The 14,475-nt window shown below is 42.9% G+C and overlaps 1 protein-coding gene across 4 annotated transcripts in view; it reads left to right on the plus strand.

Annotated features, from left to right (window-relative positions):
- Positions 1-12,411, plus strand: part of FRMD4A (FERM domain containing 4A) — a 341,454-nt gene extending 329,043 nt beyond the window's left edge. For all 4 annotated transcript variants that reach the window (XM_079778679.1, XM_079778678.1, XM_079778680.1 and 1 more), the window contains one exon: positions 11,384-12,411. In XM_079778679.1, the coding sequence (XP_079634805.1) occupies positions 11,384-11,486 (103 nt within the window). In that variant the 3' untranslated portion in view covers positions 11,487-12,411. The remainder of the gene's footprint in view (positions 1-11,383) is intronic.
- Positions 12,412-14,475: the final 2,064 nt, after the last annotated feature.

Consider the following 14,475-nt stretch of genomic DNA (forward strand, 5'->3'; position numbering starts at 1 on the left):
CCTTCTACCAAAACTAGAGAGGTCTTTTGACTCGCTCATGGGGGTTGAAAGTTCTGTGTGACTTATTTGTCACTAACACTGGGCGTGTAGTCAACCAGTCTTTCCAATGTATCAATGAGCTACAAATCATGTCTGTGTCAGTTCCTCTCTTTAACATGACCTCTCTTCTCTTCCTCCTCTGCTTTCCTTTGTTCAGAGAAGCAACAGAACACTCGCCCATTATGGACGGGTCTGAGTCTCCAACTCACCAAAGTACTGATGAGTAGAGGTATTGTAAGGGAATGTTTTGTTCTTACAGCCCTTCCCCCTTCACTGCTTTGGAGTGTGTGATCCCAGATGTGTTGCATATGTGTTGCCCTTGCCCATATCATAATCCCCAGAAGGAAACATCTGCATGGTGTGGAAGCCATTGTTTTATGTTGATTTCTAGATACATGTGGAACTATATGTTTATATGTATATTTTTATATCAGATGTTAGGTGTTCTTACGTGACTTCCCAGAAAAGACCCCAGAGTGTGTTTTAGACCTTCCCAGACTCTATGTACATGCAGATACTTGTAGACACTTTTACTGATTTAGTAACCCCTGTCCATGGAAAGAACAGCATCATGCAATTTAAGTTTCAGAGCACAAAGGGCAGACTTAGTTAGCAGAAGCATTGGAAAATCTCCCGTGCTATCCTCCCAGCATTCTTAAGTGGCAGAGTGTAATCTACCAAATGCTGCAGTGTCCTGCTTTCCCAAATGTGGTCCATAGAATAGCATCTCCATCGTCTTGGAGCTGGTTAGAAAGCTAAACTCCTGGGCCTACACATTTGAATCTGCATTTATAACAAGATCCTTGGGCGAATCAAATGTACTGCTACAGTGGGCATCAAAACAGTAGCACCTGGTCTGGGTCCTGTCCTCGGGCCAGCAGAATCTAACTCGGAGATGAGACATTGAAATTAAGTAGCATTTCAAGGCTTAACAAAAAAGATAAGAATACTATTCAAAAGTGGATAAATTTATTCAATAAAAAAAAAAATGGAACCATCACTATATTCTAGGAACCATGCTAGAGACCAGAGTTCTAAGAGTTCAAGTTCAAATCAACAATTTGAAAACCTATCAGGATTTTCTATACAAGGGGAGTAAGGAACTTTCAGCAGTTATGTATAAAGTGATCTGAGACTTTAGGTGGAGGCCTAGAGGCTTTTCCAAGGGCAAAAACACAGGTGCAGAAACAAGCAGGGTGTTTGGGAAACAGCAAAGAGTCTTGTTTGCTGTAGAGAAAGAGCTGGACTTGAGCCTGAAGAGTAGGGCAGGACAAGATCCTGAGCAAATTAGGAGAGAGATACAGAACAGTTTTTACTGTGAGTCCCCTGAGTTGGCAGATAAGGAATTAGGAAACAGGGGCTTGGCCTTTAAGAGGAAGATGGTGTGAAACAAAATTTGACTGAATAAATTTAAAAGACTTACTGGCCTTATTTACTTGTTTATGAATCAGACAGCATTCAGCCCAGCAGATAGAAAGGGGCTGTGTGGAATCTAATGAACAAACTGAACTAACAAGCAAAGTACAAACAAACTCATAGATAGACAGCAGGCAGGCAGCTCTGGTGAGGGAGAATTGGGGGAGTGTGTGAAGGGATTGAGAAAAAAAAGAAGAAGAAAGGAAGGGAGGGAGGGAGGGAGGGAGGGAGGGAGGAAGGAAGGAAGGAAGGAAGGAAGGAAGGAAGGAAGGAAGGAAGGAAGGAAGGAAGGAAGGAAGGAAGGAAGAAAGAAAGAAAACTCATGGACAGAGAGGGACAACAGTGTGGTAATGGGGGTGGAGGTGGAAGAGGGTATGAGGGGATAGATGGTGATGGGGGAAAGGAAGAGAGGAGCTCTGAGGAGCTGTACCAGATGAAAGATTTTCATAGGCAGAAGGCAGCAGGAACAAGGCAGCTGCATGAGGTGAAAAGGCAGGTTGGGTATTGCAGAGTCACTTTGCTTTGGGGATGGCAGGGGTCTGTCAGGCAGGTTACCTCACTAGTGCTGACCAGGCCATTCCTGATTGACAGGTTTAAGGTTGAATTTATGGGAAATCCCAAACTGTAGTTAAGTCTCAGTTTGGTGGTAAGCAACTCCATTTGGGGCCACTGTCTTATTTTTATTAATTCCCCCCCCCCCTTTGACTGGACTCTCAGCCTAGCTGAGAGATGTGATCAAAATTTAAGGCATTAGCTTCCGGTCTGGAGATCTCTCGATTTTTTGCCCAATCTCTCTGTGGCATTCACTGGTCACAGCGTCAGGTTCCCATGCTTTCAGGTGGTCCTTCTCTTTGTTTCTTTTCTGACATTCTGTTCTTAGGGGGACAATTTGCTTGATGGTTAGTGGCTGTGAATATGCATTAAAGCTTTTGAGAGAACACACCAGGGGAACTACTATGATTATTATAAACAGGATAATTTCCAATGTCGGGAGTACACTTTGGACCCATGGTCCCCAAGACCCAAACCAATCAAAATCAAGTAAGTCAAGAAAGGCTCTGTTGAAGGAGTCACTTTAAACCAACTGGCTTGTCTCAACTTCCCCAAAGTATCAATCCAGGTGCAGCAAGTGGTGTTGGTCATAGCACAGTCTGTGGGTCAGGACTTTAAAAGGTGTCAACCATGCAGGCCAGTAAAATTTAAGGGTCTGTAGACTGCAAAGGTATTCTTTTTGTCCTGAACACCCTTGCCTTGTGTCCCTTTCTTTGGATACAGAGTCTGAATGCAAAGCTCCCCGGGTCTGGAGTTGTTAACCAGAAAGAAAGAAATGCATCCGCAGGGCTAGGGACTCTGATACGATAGAGAAGGCTAAATTTTCCCCAGAGAAACTAATGCATTGAAAATCAGGGAGAAGTTTGGGATGGGCAGAACTATAGAATTACCAGCATCGTGGCAAATCCAGCAATTGTTTGGAGGCTAAATTACCAACCTTTGCAGTGGTCTGAGATACATGAACTTTCCATGCCTGAGCAAGACACAAGGTAGACAAAAGAGTCATAAAGACCCTCATGTGTAAGAAACAGGAAAAAAATGGTCAGTGATGGAAGGAGGAATGGAAAGAAACATTCTTGATCTGACATCTTGGGGGGAAGTGGTCTACTCGGATGTTGGCTACTTTTTTCCTAGTCAGTTTGATTGTGAGGTCTCCAGCGTTTGCACAGGACCAGTGCAAACTCAGGTGGAGCCTTCTTCAGGTGTGAAGTATGCACCCATGATTCAGTACCTCCTGATTTGCCCACGGTGCCAGTGGTCAAGAGTTCCTGGTACGCCCATTGCTAAAGATCTGACAAGAGCTCATTGTGATGGAATTGACAGGGATATTTGGTTATTTCTGTGATATACAACATCTTAAGATAAGAAGTGGAATTATGACTGATAATACCAGTATATATCAGATTTCTAGGAATGTCATACAATTTCTAGGATGCACTGATTAGAATTCTAACCCTTAGAATCCTTAATTCCTAGTGAACACTAAGAAGTAAGCAATTGTGAACTGTTTGTTACACTAGCTTTCTGTGGATTGGAAAACTTATCATTACATTTCATAATTTCCAGAAGAACATTCTCCCTCACAGTAAATGTTTCAGTGTGGCACAAACCATACTGTCTGATTACAGACAGAGATGTGGGAAAGCCAACTCTAAAAAGGATTCTCACCCTTCACCAGCTTCTGACAGTTTTCCCAGGATCCACTCTGCAGGCTCCAGAGCGAGTGGGGTTTAATTTCTGGTATCTACCAGAAATTTGGCAAGGTTTTTCACTGATTTAATTTTAGTTTCTCCTCAGCTGTTTTAAGGGAATAACTGGTAGCAGTCTACTAGAAAATCCCTAAGAGTCTCATCAACCTTGGGAGGGACCTATATAGGGGCATCTGTAAGGCAGACTTTTATTCAGGTCTTGCGGTCTCTTTACAGTGGGAAGGCAGTTCAGAGAGAGGATTAGACTGTGAGTACTCGGGTAAAGGAGGATGGAGGGGAGCAGTAGGAATATATCAGTCCTATAGTCTTTTGTTGTAGGTACCACTGTGTGCTTAATTTTTTATTAGCCTTTTGCAATGTATCTTTAAGTGAAGTTATTTTGGAATCTTGAAGCCTCTTGGAGGTTTTAGCATGCCAGTTAAAATAGGTATCCCATTCTGTTTTATTTGGGAGCCCTCGCTTTCAAGTACACATCTTAAATGAATGCTCTACTCTAATTGTAACACTGCCCATAATGGCTGTCAATCTATATAAGGAGGCAAACTGAGGCAAGCTCAAATAATCAGAAATTGAGTTTATTCAGGAATAGCAAAGGAATTGCAATTCTGGAAATGCATGATATATTCAGCTACAGGTGAGTCCATTGAGGGTTTAGGGCAGGCTGTATTTTGGGCAAGGAGTGAAAAGGGGGTAGAGTCCAGCCAGAGTCTAAACAGTAAGCTTATTGGCTCCAGATTAGAGATTCTTGGTGGATATTCAGTTGTTGGAAGATAAGTCTCAGTCTTCTGTTCATCTGGCATTTACAGGTAATTGGTCTCTCAGCTCTTAAGTTCTGTTTTTCTGAAGGCACATGTGTGACATTCTCGATTTCCTATCCTCCAGTTTCATTTTAGATAGAAATGCTTTCACATTTCCCTTCTTGATCAAGATATTTTGCAAAAAGTATCACTGATCAACCATATTATTTAGGTATTGTTTTCTTTCTTCCTCTTGTATTTTTTTCTTGATCAAAGACATTGTTAGATGGAGAACATGTCCCTCAGAGCAGAGAAGGATCATCCTCAGGTGTCTAGTACCATAGAAGAGGGAAATGGCAGATGGATTTCAGTGGCCTCATTGGAACAACAAGAAATGTTAACAGCCAAACTGTAAATTTGGGTCAGGGTAGCTGAGTCAGGGGAATAAGGAAGACCAGACATGGGCATGAATAGATTTGGTGGTTGGAGATTGGCTGGTGTCTTCTGATTTGAGAAGGGCTATAAATTCCTCTAAGATTAGACTAAGTTTCCTGTATGAATCTGTGTTGACCATCTCCATTTTTTCCATAACATAAGTGACTCCATTTTAGTTTGGATCTACATTTCCACTTTTTGATCAAGTCCCTATTAGGGGGTATTGATCACTTGTATATTGCTAGGTGTTTCTTCTGCATGGACTTCATCCATTTTGTTTATTTTCCTTTACCATGCCACGACTGGATATCTTCCTCAGGGTTAGAGAAGCTTTCAGGGTTGGTAGAAACTAAAAGGTCACATTTGAGCAACGTCTTATAGTGGATCAAAGTGGAGGTCAAGAGAGATTTTGTCCAGCGTAAAGGTGTTAGATATCAGTTTGAAACACTGGGCAAATCTATCAGGTTTGCTACTTTTTACAAAGACTAAATAGACAACAACTGAATACTTCAAAAATTAAAACACAAAATAAGATGACAAATGGGATAGAGAGACCAAATTGTAAATCATGAGCCCAATCCTACTGGTAACCAGATGAATAAATCAAAATTCCAAGATAAATCAAGTTGAGCTTGACCTCAGGTTTCTCAGAAGTATTGATCCGAGTACAATGGTGTTGACTACAGATGCATCCTTGTTCAGTTAAGAGGTACTTAAGGCTGTCCAGTTGTCAAGGATAACTTTAGCTAGAGAGTCTTGGAATTTTTGTTGGGCGGCTAAGGCCTTTGTGGTAGAGTCAGCAATGTTTCCTAGGGTTTAAAGGGTTTCTGATCATAGCCTCATTTGTACTTGCTTCTAACCAGGCAAGTAGGGATCTGCCAAAAGAAATAAATCCTGAATCCCTCCTGATGAGTGCTATATAAGTTGATGATAATTCAGGGGAGTTGACTAGCGAGGTGTCTCAGTTTGGTTGTAGACAGTTAGGAGTGCAGTGCATACCCTAAGTAAGAGACATTTGCCAGTTCTGTGCCAGCCATCTAGGCACAGGCATTCATAGGCCCAAGGAGCAAAACCACCACGGACAAAGATAAATCCCTTCAGGGCACAAACCCACTCCTGCTTAAATGGCATTGTTAACAATTCATCTGCATGGTTTGTTGCATTTGCACATTCAAGGCATGAGTAGGTTAGGGTTTTGATGCATCTGGGAAATAAATCTCCTAGCCTTAAATAAAAAATTGTTCTAAATTCCTTGCAAAGGTGGATGCTACTGGTAAGATTTTGTCATCATTGGGGCAGATACGATATAGATAGATAATCACAAGAACTTGGGGGTTGCCCGTGTGTTACGGTTTCATAGGTATTTGTGTCTAACTGGGAAAGTACAGTGATAATCGGAGAAAGGAAAAAGAAAGGCACCGGGAGCCTGGCTGCAAAAGCACGAAGGGAATCAGGGTATTGGTTATGGTGGCATTAGGGATAGAAAATGAACTGGTTACAGGAATGACCAGCGTCTCTACCACCATGGGAGATATGAAGTTTTAGGTGGCAAATCCAGCAGCCTAGAAAGTTACCACGCTTGGCAGTCATCTGGGAGATACAGGCAAGGGCATTTTATATATGGACAAGATCAAGGAAAAATAGGAGAAAAAAAACAACCAGAAAAGTAGAATAGTCTGATTAATTTTTCCCCTCGTGACTTTTGTAGAGGAAAACAATGTTGGAAGTAAGCTTTAAGTTCTGCTGGCCTGGTCCATGTTTGGGATAGCTGTCTACATCCAGGGTTGTTTGCTGCTGGCTGCGTGGAGATCTTGAGTTTGAGGTCATCAGTGGCTTTGCTGGTCCATTCAGGTCCTGTGACTCTTAAATAGGGACGGATGCCTTCACGTTTAGCTGCATGGGAATTGGTGAGCAGTACCAGGAAAGGTCTTTCCAACAAGGGAAGAGGGACTCCTTTAAGTTTATGTCTTTTTCAATAGACATTATCTAGGACAGCGGTCACCAACTGGTGGTCCGTGGACCACTGGTGATCCGTGAGGTCCAAAAGGTTGGCAACCGTTGCTGTAGGAAGTAGGTCATGAGAGGAATCAGAGGTCAGGCTGTATTCACTATAGGCTTTTTTTAACTTTTGAGAGATGTTTCTGGAAATAGAGAATAGGGAGCTAGCAATATTTTAATAGATCCCATTGGGCAATGTGATGGTCAGAGTATGGGGAATGAGGCAGCTGTATGGGTCTGTAGGTTACTCTTTCACAGGGAGCAAGCTTCTGTTTTTCAAAAGTTAAGGAGGGACCCTTAGATTCTCTGGAACAGTGACAGCACCTTGGTCCAGGGAATTCCCAAGACTCACAACATTTTCGTAATTGGGTTTTAATGATGCCACATTCAGCCTTTCTGCTAGTCCTGAAGACTGAGGACGATATGGACAATATGCAGCCTCTGTGGAGCAGAGAAGGGACTCCGCAGAGTTCTTGGATTGCCTGGCCAGGAAAATGAGTTCTGAGGTCACTGTGCAAAGCAGTAGGGGCGCCCCAGGGAGGGATGATGTTTTCAAGTAATTTCTTTGCTACAAAAAAAACACACCAAAAAACAGGAAAAAGCTTCTACCTGGTGAGAAACATGCAGACCATGACCAGCTCATATTTGTTCACTTGTTTTTAACAGTTGTGTTTAGATTAATCAAGAAAATTTCTCAAAATATTAAACAGTGAACCAAATCTTGTTATTTTCCTTGTTGACAAATTGTGTAACAGAGATAACCTAACTTATTTGACTAGGATATAAGTTATATTTCTGCATTATAGTAAAGCTGATAACTCTGAATACATACCTATTTTAATTGAACCAACACACTTAAACTAGCTTTTATTTACTAAATATTTATCCTAGATCACATAAACTTTGAAAAACATCTGGGTTAAGTTTCTATATTTCTGAGCATTTAGAATACTTAATTTGTTAAGTGCTTATTTTCCTTTAAGCCAGTTAAATAGAGCTCGTTTACAAACTAATTTTGGTAATGCTACCCAGAAGTAGAAAAACATTACCCATTTGCAATATATATACATAAATATACAACAGAAATTTTAATTTTAAAATTTTGGCCTTGAGACAAGTATGATAATGCAAAAGTCACTAGTTTATAGAAAAAAACAGATGGCCACAAATCAGGTTTCTGGCAGAATCTTAAAGATTCCATTTCCTTAGTTAAGCATTGGTCTCTCAGAGCCAAATTAATACCTCAATGCCTGAACATGTTCTTGAGGTTGGCAGGTGATCCAGTGTCAGTCTAGCCTGTTCCATGACTACCTTATCCTCGTATGAGTCTTAGGGTTAGTTGGGAAGCCCGATAACAGCTTTAAGTGCTCAACTTGTGCCCATCAGCTTTGCAGCTTTGGCTTCTGAGATTCCCATTAACCATAAAACTATTACTCCTTTGCCTCATGTGCACATTGACAGAAACCGGCAGTAGCCAAAAGATGGTACTGCGGACTGGCCAAGAGAAAGCCTTAGGTGTGCACCAGGAGCAGCTCCCAAAGTAAAACTGCAGTCTGAACCAGCAGACCTCAACCAGTGTGAACTGTGGACTAACCAAGGGCTAGTGATTGGTGCTCTGTTAGAGCCTCTTGTCAGTCCAGACTAACCCATTAGGCCTGGACTAGGAAGCCAATTAGACTGATAACTCAACTCAAAGAGAGCTGAACTCAGGACCCAGAGGAGCGTACCCGTGGCCCTCGGAAATGGGGGGAAAGAGAACTCAAAAGGTTCACAGGGACCAGAGCCTGTGTTTCTCGTCCTTGAAGCTGTGAGATACCTCCTTTGGGTTCCACCACTGCCATCAAACTGTTAAAAAAACAAAATTCAACCGAGTAAATTTTTTAGATCTTTTTGGCTTTATTCATTTAAGTCTCAACTTCATTCCTTGAGGAATCAAAAACTGTACTTGTCTTCCAAATCTAGTCTTTACAAGAATAGAAATGCAGCACTCAAAGCAGTTCAGAGCTTACCTATCCTTTTTATCAATCCCCAAACTTCCCCTATTCATCTCAAAAGGATTGCAGATACTGTAAAAGATGTGGATTCAGAAAACAGTTTTTTCCAGTGCCTTTGAGATATAAATGTTCTACCTGGTCTTCGCCAGGAGTTCTCATCTGGGCTGTTTCTTTTAAATGCAAACTTAAGGGAAGTAATTCTTATCAGAAGGGGAAAAAAAAGATGGGGAAGAGCATTCTTTATTGCTCTTTGGAATTTAGGCAAATAAAAAATCTTAAGTGTCTTCTCCACAAATATTAATGAAAAGTTTTAGCCATCAAGCATGTAACCTTAATTACAACTTCCAGAAACATGGCTTGGATCCAACTCTTGTTTGATAAACTAGTGAGGTATGGCTCATGACTCGGGGCAAAGGTGGAGCCAGGACTTGCTAGTTCTCTTTCCATCTCCACGTCCACTTCCTGCTCCTGAAACTGTATTCTTAGGAGGAAACTGACATCTTCATGGTGTGAAAGCTGCTTGGCCTTGCAGCTTTCAACCTGTGAAACTGTGGCTGGAGGACTCTTAATTGGGCCACCTGAGTCACTTATCCACCCGAGGTGAGGGAATGGGGTGACACCTGGTGGAGAGCACTACCAGGACCACATAAAGGTACAGAGGGACTCCACCAGGGCGCCAGCGTCCACACTCACCCCCAAGGAACAGCTAATATCCACTATGGGGTCCAACCACCTTTTGCCACAAAAAGTTTCTCAATTCACAGGCACAATGGCACACGTCTGTTTTCTCAGGACAAAGAGGAATTTTGCAGCGAGGGTGAGGCATGGACCATGCGGATTCTCCATTTCTTTAGTTAAGATATCCATGGCTAGGACCTAACTAATTAAGAGACTTTGTTACTTTGCTTCTGAAGCCACATTTAAACAGCATTAACCGGGGTTCCTAGCACAAGACTCTCATTAAGACGGTATACCCACAGTATGCTTATAGATGCCTTGGGATTTCCCAGCTTTCGGGGTTTTTTTTTAAAGCCAGATGAGAAACATTTATAAAATCCAGAATGTCTTCATCCATTTGTTCCTAGAGAAGTCAGCAAATCAAACAGAAAAGTGGCGATGACTGATCATTCTCAATCATAAACTGGTTCTTGAGGCCATGTTTAAGATGCTCTTTAAACTTGTTCTTCTTTGAACCACATTGGATTGGGGGCTCTTCCTGTCACCCATCCCAACCATAACCCTAGCACTAGGTACAGGGAGATCTGCAGCAGAGGAGAGAATCTTCTGACATTTATGGAAAGTCCGATGGTGTTTCCAAATAGATCTTCCTACTCCCTCACTGGCATATGCTCTTGGGAGGTCAAACTTGAAAATCCAGCCTTAACAAGACACAGACCTACGAACTCATAGTCACAGCCCAATGTCCTTCACAGGGACATTCTTTCCAAAACTGAAGGCTGTGGTCACAGGCCTAGAGGCTTCATCCCTTCAGGAAGTGGCACAAATGAAATCACACGAGGAGTAAAAGCAAAAAGCACAAGAAAGGGCACAGAAGACACTCCAGGCCCCACAGCACAGCTGTAGGACAGAGCACCAGGTTAGCCACGCCAACATCTGGGACTGCGGCCCAGAAGGCAGGGCCTACGGGCAAATTCCAGCTCATTCCCACCTTCACCAAGATGATGTCTGACCTTTACCTTACCCTGAAAGAGCTAGTTTAGGGTCGCTAGAGAGGGGCTCTTTTTCCTGAACATGATCCCTAGTGATGATTATCAGCTTCAACATACATAGCTCTGTGATCGCTTCTTGATATGTAAAAATTCCTTCTACTCAACCTACATAGTGCTGCCTACCTGAAAGACTTTTTAAAAGTCTCTTGTTTTCTATATACTTTCTTAATATATTTTCAATAGACCTTTTTTATAATCACAAAACATGTTATTTGGAATAGTAAGCATTGGTTCAACATTTTTAAAAACTCAGTTTAAAATATGACTCCAGTTTCACTATGGGGAAATCTAACTTAAATGTTCTAGGACAGTAAAATCTGGTTAGCCCTAGGGGCCCAGGGAGGGCTACCCAAAGCAGCTGTTGTATGGGAAAGGAAACCTGAGAAACCCAGCCCCAGGGCCTATCCGGTGCTGCACTGGGGGATCACGTGGGGTCTCTGAAAGCTCCTGTACCCAGCATACCCAGTGCACCGCAGACCAATTAAACCAGCACCTCTGGGTTGGAGCCCAGACCTGAGGCTTTTGAGATTTCCCGGGTGACTCCGGCATGCAGACCAACTGCATAAGTAAGCGTTAGCTCCACTATCCTCCTTCACAGATGTCGAAGGTTAGGTCCCCTTTATGTCTACTCAGCCCTGCATCAGGCCTAGCTCCTTGTGGACAGGGAAGACTACTGCTCAGTGTGAAACCCTACAAAATCAGCACGCACTTGTGAAGGCGGCTGGTAAACGCCACTCCCCACTCACCATCTGCTCTCCTTGGATTCCCTGCAGGAGCTACAGTGACAGCTGTTTCCTGGATTCCCCCCTGTATCCAGAACTAGCTGATGTCCAGTGGTACGGCCAGGAGAAAGCCAAGCCGGGGACCCTCGTGTGAGCCAGCCGGCCTCAATCTGACCGCCTCAACGCCATTCTGAGATCACCTCACTGCCTCTCATTTGCCTTACCCAGACACACTGTCACCCTGCACCAGCTTCGGCCCTCAGCACTTTTTCCTCCTGTCTCCGCATCCCCTCACAACTCAAAAACCTGACTGAGGAGACATTGTGGAAGGTTCCGGTCCCACTGTGTGTCCCCTGGCTCTCTGGCCCACAGAGAGCCAGGCACCTGTCCTTAATGGTACCTTGGTGGCTTCCCCCTGCCATGACGGCCCCCAGGCCAGGAACCATCAGGGAAGCTGGCTGGCCTCGAATTCCTGTGGACAAGTGTTACAGAGGACAGGGAAGGAGACTGCTGCGGGTGGCCTGCCGCCTGGAGGTGCCAGCCAGGCCCTTCAGGAACAGGCCGCCTGGTGGGAAGGCTCTTGACACCTGAAATATTCCTTGGGCAGTGGCTCTTGGGGGAGTGGGGAGGAATGAAACAGGACGCTCAACACATCAGAGATGCATCAGAGGATCACAATCAGTTCTATGCTGCCAAAGATTTAAAAAATTAAAACACAAAAAAATTAGAGGGGCCAAGAGGAAGACATTCTTTGTGTAACAAAATCTCTTTCAAATTCTAAACTGCTACAACGCCCAAGTCCAAGTCAACCATTTGTAAACTGTTTCCCCTCTTTATGCCTCTCCCTCATGTCCACCTTCTCTCTCGGGAGAGCCTGGAAAACTCAGTGATGTGACGCGAAAGTCGGATCTCCGTGAGTCTGGACGCTGAGGACAGCCCTGTGGGGAGCAGCGGAGTGTGCTATCAGCCCCGGCCGGTGCCCAAGCCCAGGACACAGCTGCTTTCCTTTTGGGATTTGTAGGAAACGTAGGTGATGATGCCAAAAGTGGTTCTCTCTCATTAAAACAACCTGTAAACGATCCTGTTTTTTTTTTGTTTGTTTGTTTTTGTTTTGTTTTTTGCACAAGGTGTTTCATTATATTTTTTACGGGAAACCAAGGGAAAAGCACATTGCAATTCATTCAAGTGTTTAACTGTTGTGGCTCATTTTATGTTTGTTAGCACTTGTGTGACAAAGAGCTCAGATCCAACTTCAGTTACCAATGTGTCACTTATTCAAAAACCCAACTATGCCCTTAGGTAGAAAGATTTTACTCACGTGTCTACTAAGGCAGAGCAGGGTTGAAAAAAATACCAGCTCTCAGGGGGCCCACATGCCTACAACAGTGTCAGCCACCTGATGTACCACACTGGTCTGCAGGTACCAAAAGAAGAAAGAAGAGCAAAAAACGGTGTGGGAGCTGCACGTTTACATGTGCTTTGAGCTATGCTTAAAACACAACTGGAAAGCCATCAATCTTCACAGGCCTCAAAACTACTTTTATAATAATAACAAGTGCACACTCTTAGTTGGGTATTCAAAATGGCACAAACACGGTCTCCACAGAGGTGGTATGCTGTGCTTATTGGCACAAGTGGGGGTTGGGGGGATATTTTTTCCTCACTTGTAATGACTTACCGGAAAGGCATTGGGCAGCCAGAGACAGGAGCCGGGGTGGGGGTAGTTTCATGGGAGAGCAGGACTGAAGTTAGCTTTAGCATAAAAATAAAAATCTTTGTTCTTTATGTATATGTAATCCAAGAATAACAATAGACTCCACCAGACCAGGAGGGTATGGATGGACATTAAACAAAATAACTAACCTGGTGCACCCTCTGCTGCAGCGTTCAAAGCGCGTGGATTCACAGCCGGCTGGGCCATCTGGATGATTCAGGGCCTGGTCTGCGAGGCCCTGTGCATGGCTGGGTTGGTGATAGCAGCTTGCGGAAGGGATTACTATTCACGGAACACTTTCGGGGTAAACCCTGCAGAATACATAAAACTGGTTATAATGTTAAAATGATTCTGGGGATTGATGGGGGGTATATTTTTGTTGCCCTTATTCTGATGGTCAAAGCTACAAATAGCAGATTTTTTCCCTCCCCACTTGGAAACATTATATATTGGGCCATTTTTTCTTTCTCCCAACACTGATACGTGGATAATCAAACTGGACTATGCACAACAGGAGCAGTCAGTCAAAAGGGAAATAGAAAAGGTGACAAGGTTCTACCACATGTACAGTAATGGACCCTCAAGTCTGAAGTCAATCGGGTCAAGCTTTAAGCCCAGTTGGGGTACAAAGAATGAGAGATGAAAATTCTTTCCAAACACCTGGGTTCTGGATTCTGGGGGCAGAAAGAAATGGAGCAGGAGAGGGATTATAATTCAGACCAACATCACAATAGTCTGGTAGTAAAGACAGAGATTAAGTAAAACAGGTTTTACTGTTTAGCTGCGTTCAGTTACTACGAAGTGTACATAAAGTATTAGTCCTTTGAGACTGACATGATTAATGAATGATCAATGTGGTGGGAAACAATAGAGTAATTGTACACAAGCACTTGCAAGCTCTTTATAGATCCCTATTTCTTTAAAACAAAAGATGAACCATAAAGCCTGGTCTGATATAAAGCCCCATTGGATTCTACCTGTAAGAAACTACCTGTTTAGCCAGAAGACTGGTGAAAACACCTATATCAGACTGTTGCTAGCCAGGTGAATTTCTTATTTTATTATATGGAGGTGAGTGTTGAAGAAGTTAAAATTTCAATTTGTTTTCATTCAGTATTAGTTTAGTTCTAAATATAGCAAACCCCATCCAGGTGCTATCAGATGACCAGTTACTGCTTAGTTAACTAGGTGTAAAGTTTTTCTTACACAATGTCAATAGTTTATTACAAGTTGTGTAAAATGGACTCTAGTTTAATAATGGGGGAGAGAAGGATTAGGTTGCTCCTGAAACTGACTGTAGAGCATGTAAAATGATTTTACTGGATTCTGTTCAACTGTAATCAATGAAAAAGATGTATGTTGTAGACAAAATTGCAGAATTAAAAAGAAATCTGCTTTTAATTTATTCTTTTTGTATTAAGAATTTGTA

Source organism: Cnephaeus nilssonii, assembly GCF_951640355.1.
Source record: "Cnephaeus nilssonii genome assembly, chromosome: 1".
Classification (NCBI taxonomy): Eukaryota; Metazoa; Chordata; class Mammalia; order Chiroptera; family Vespertilionidae; genus Cnephaeus; species Cnephaeus nilssonii.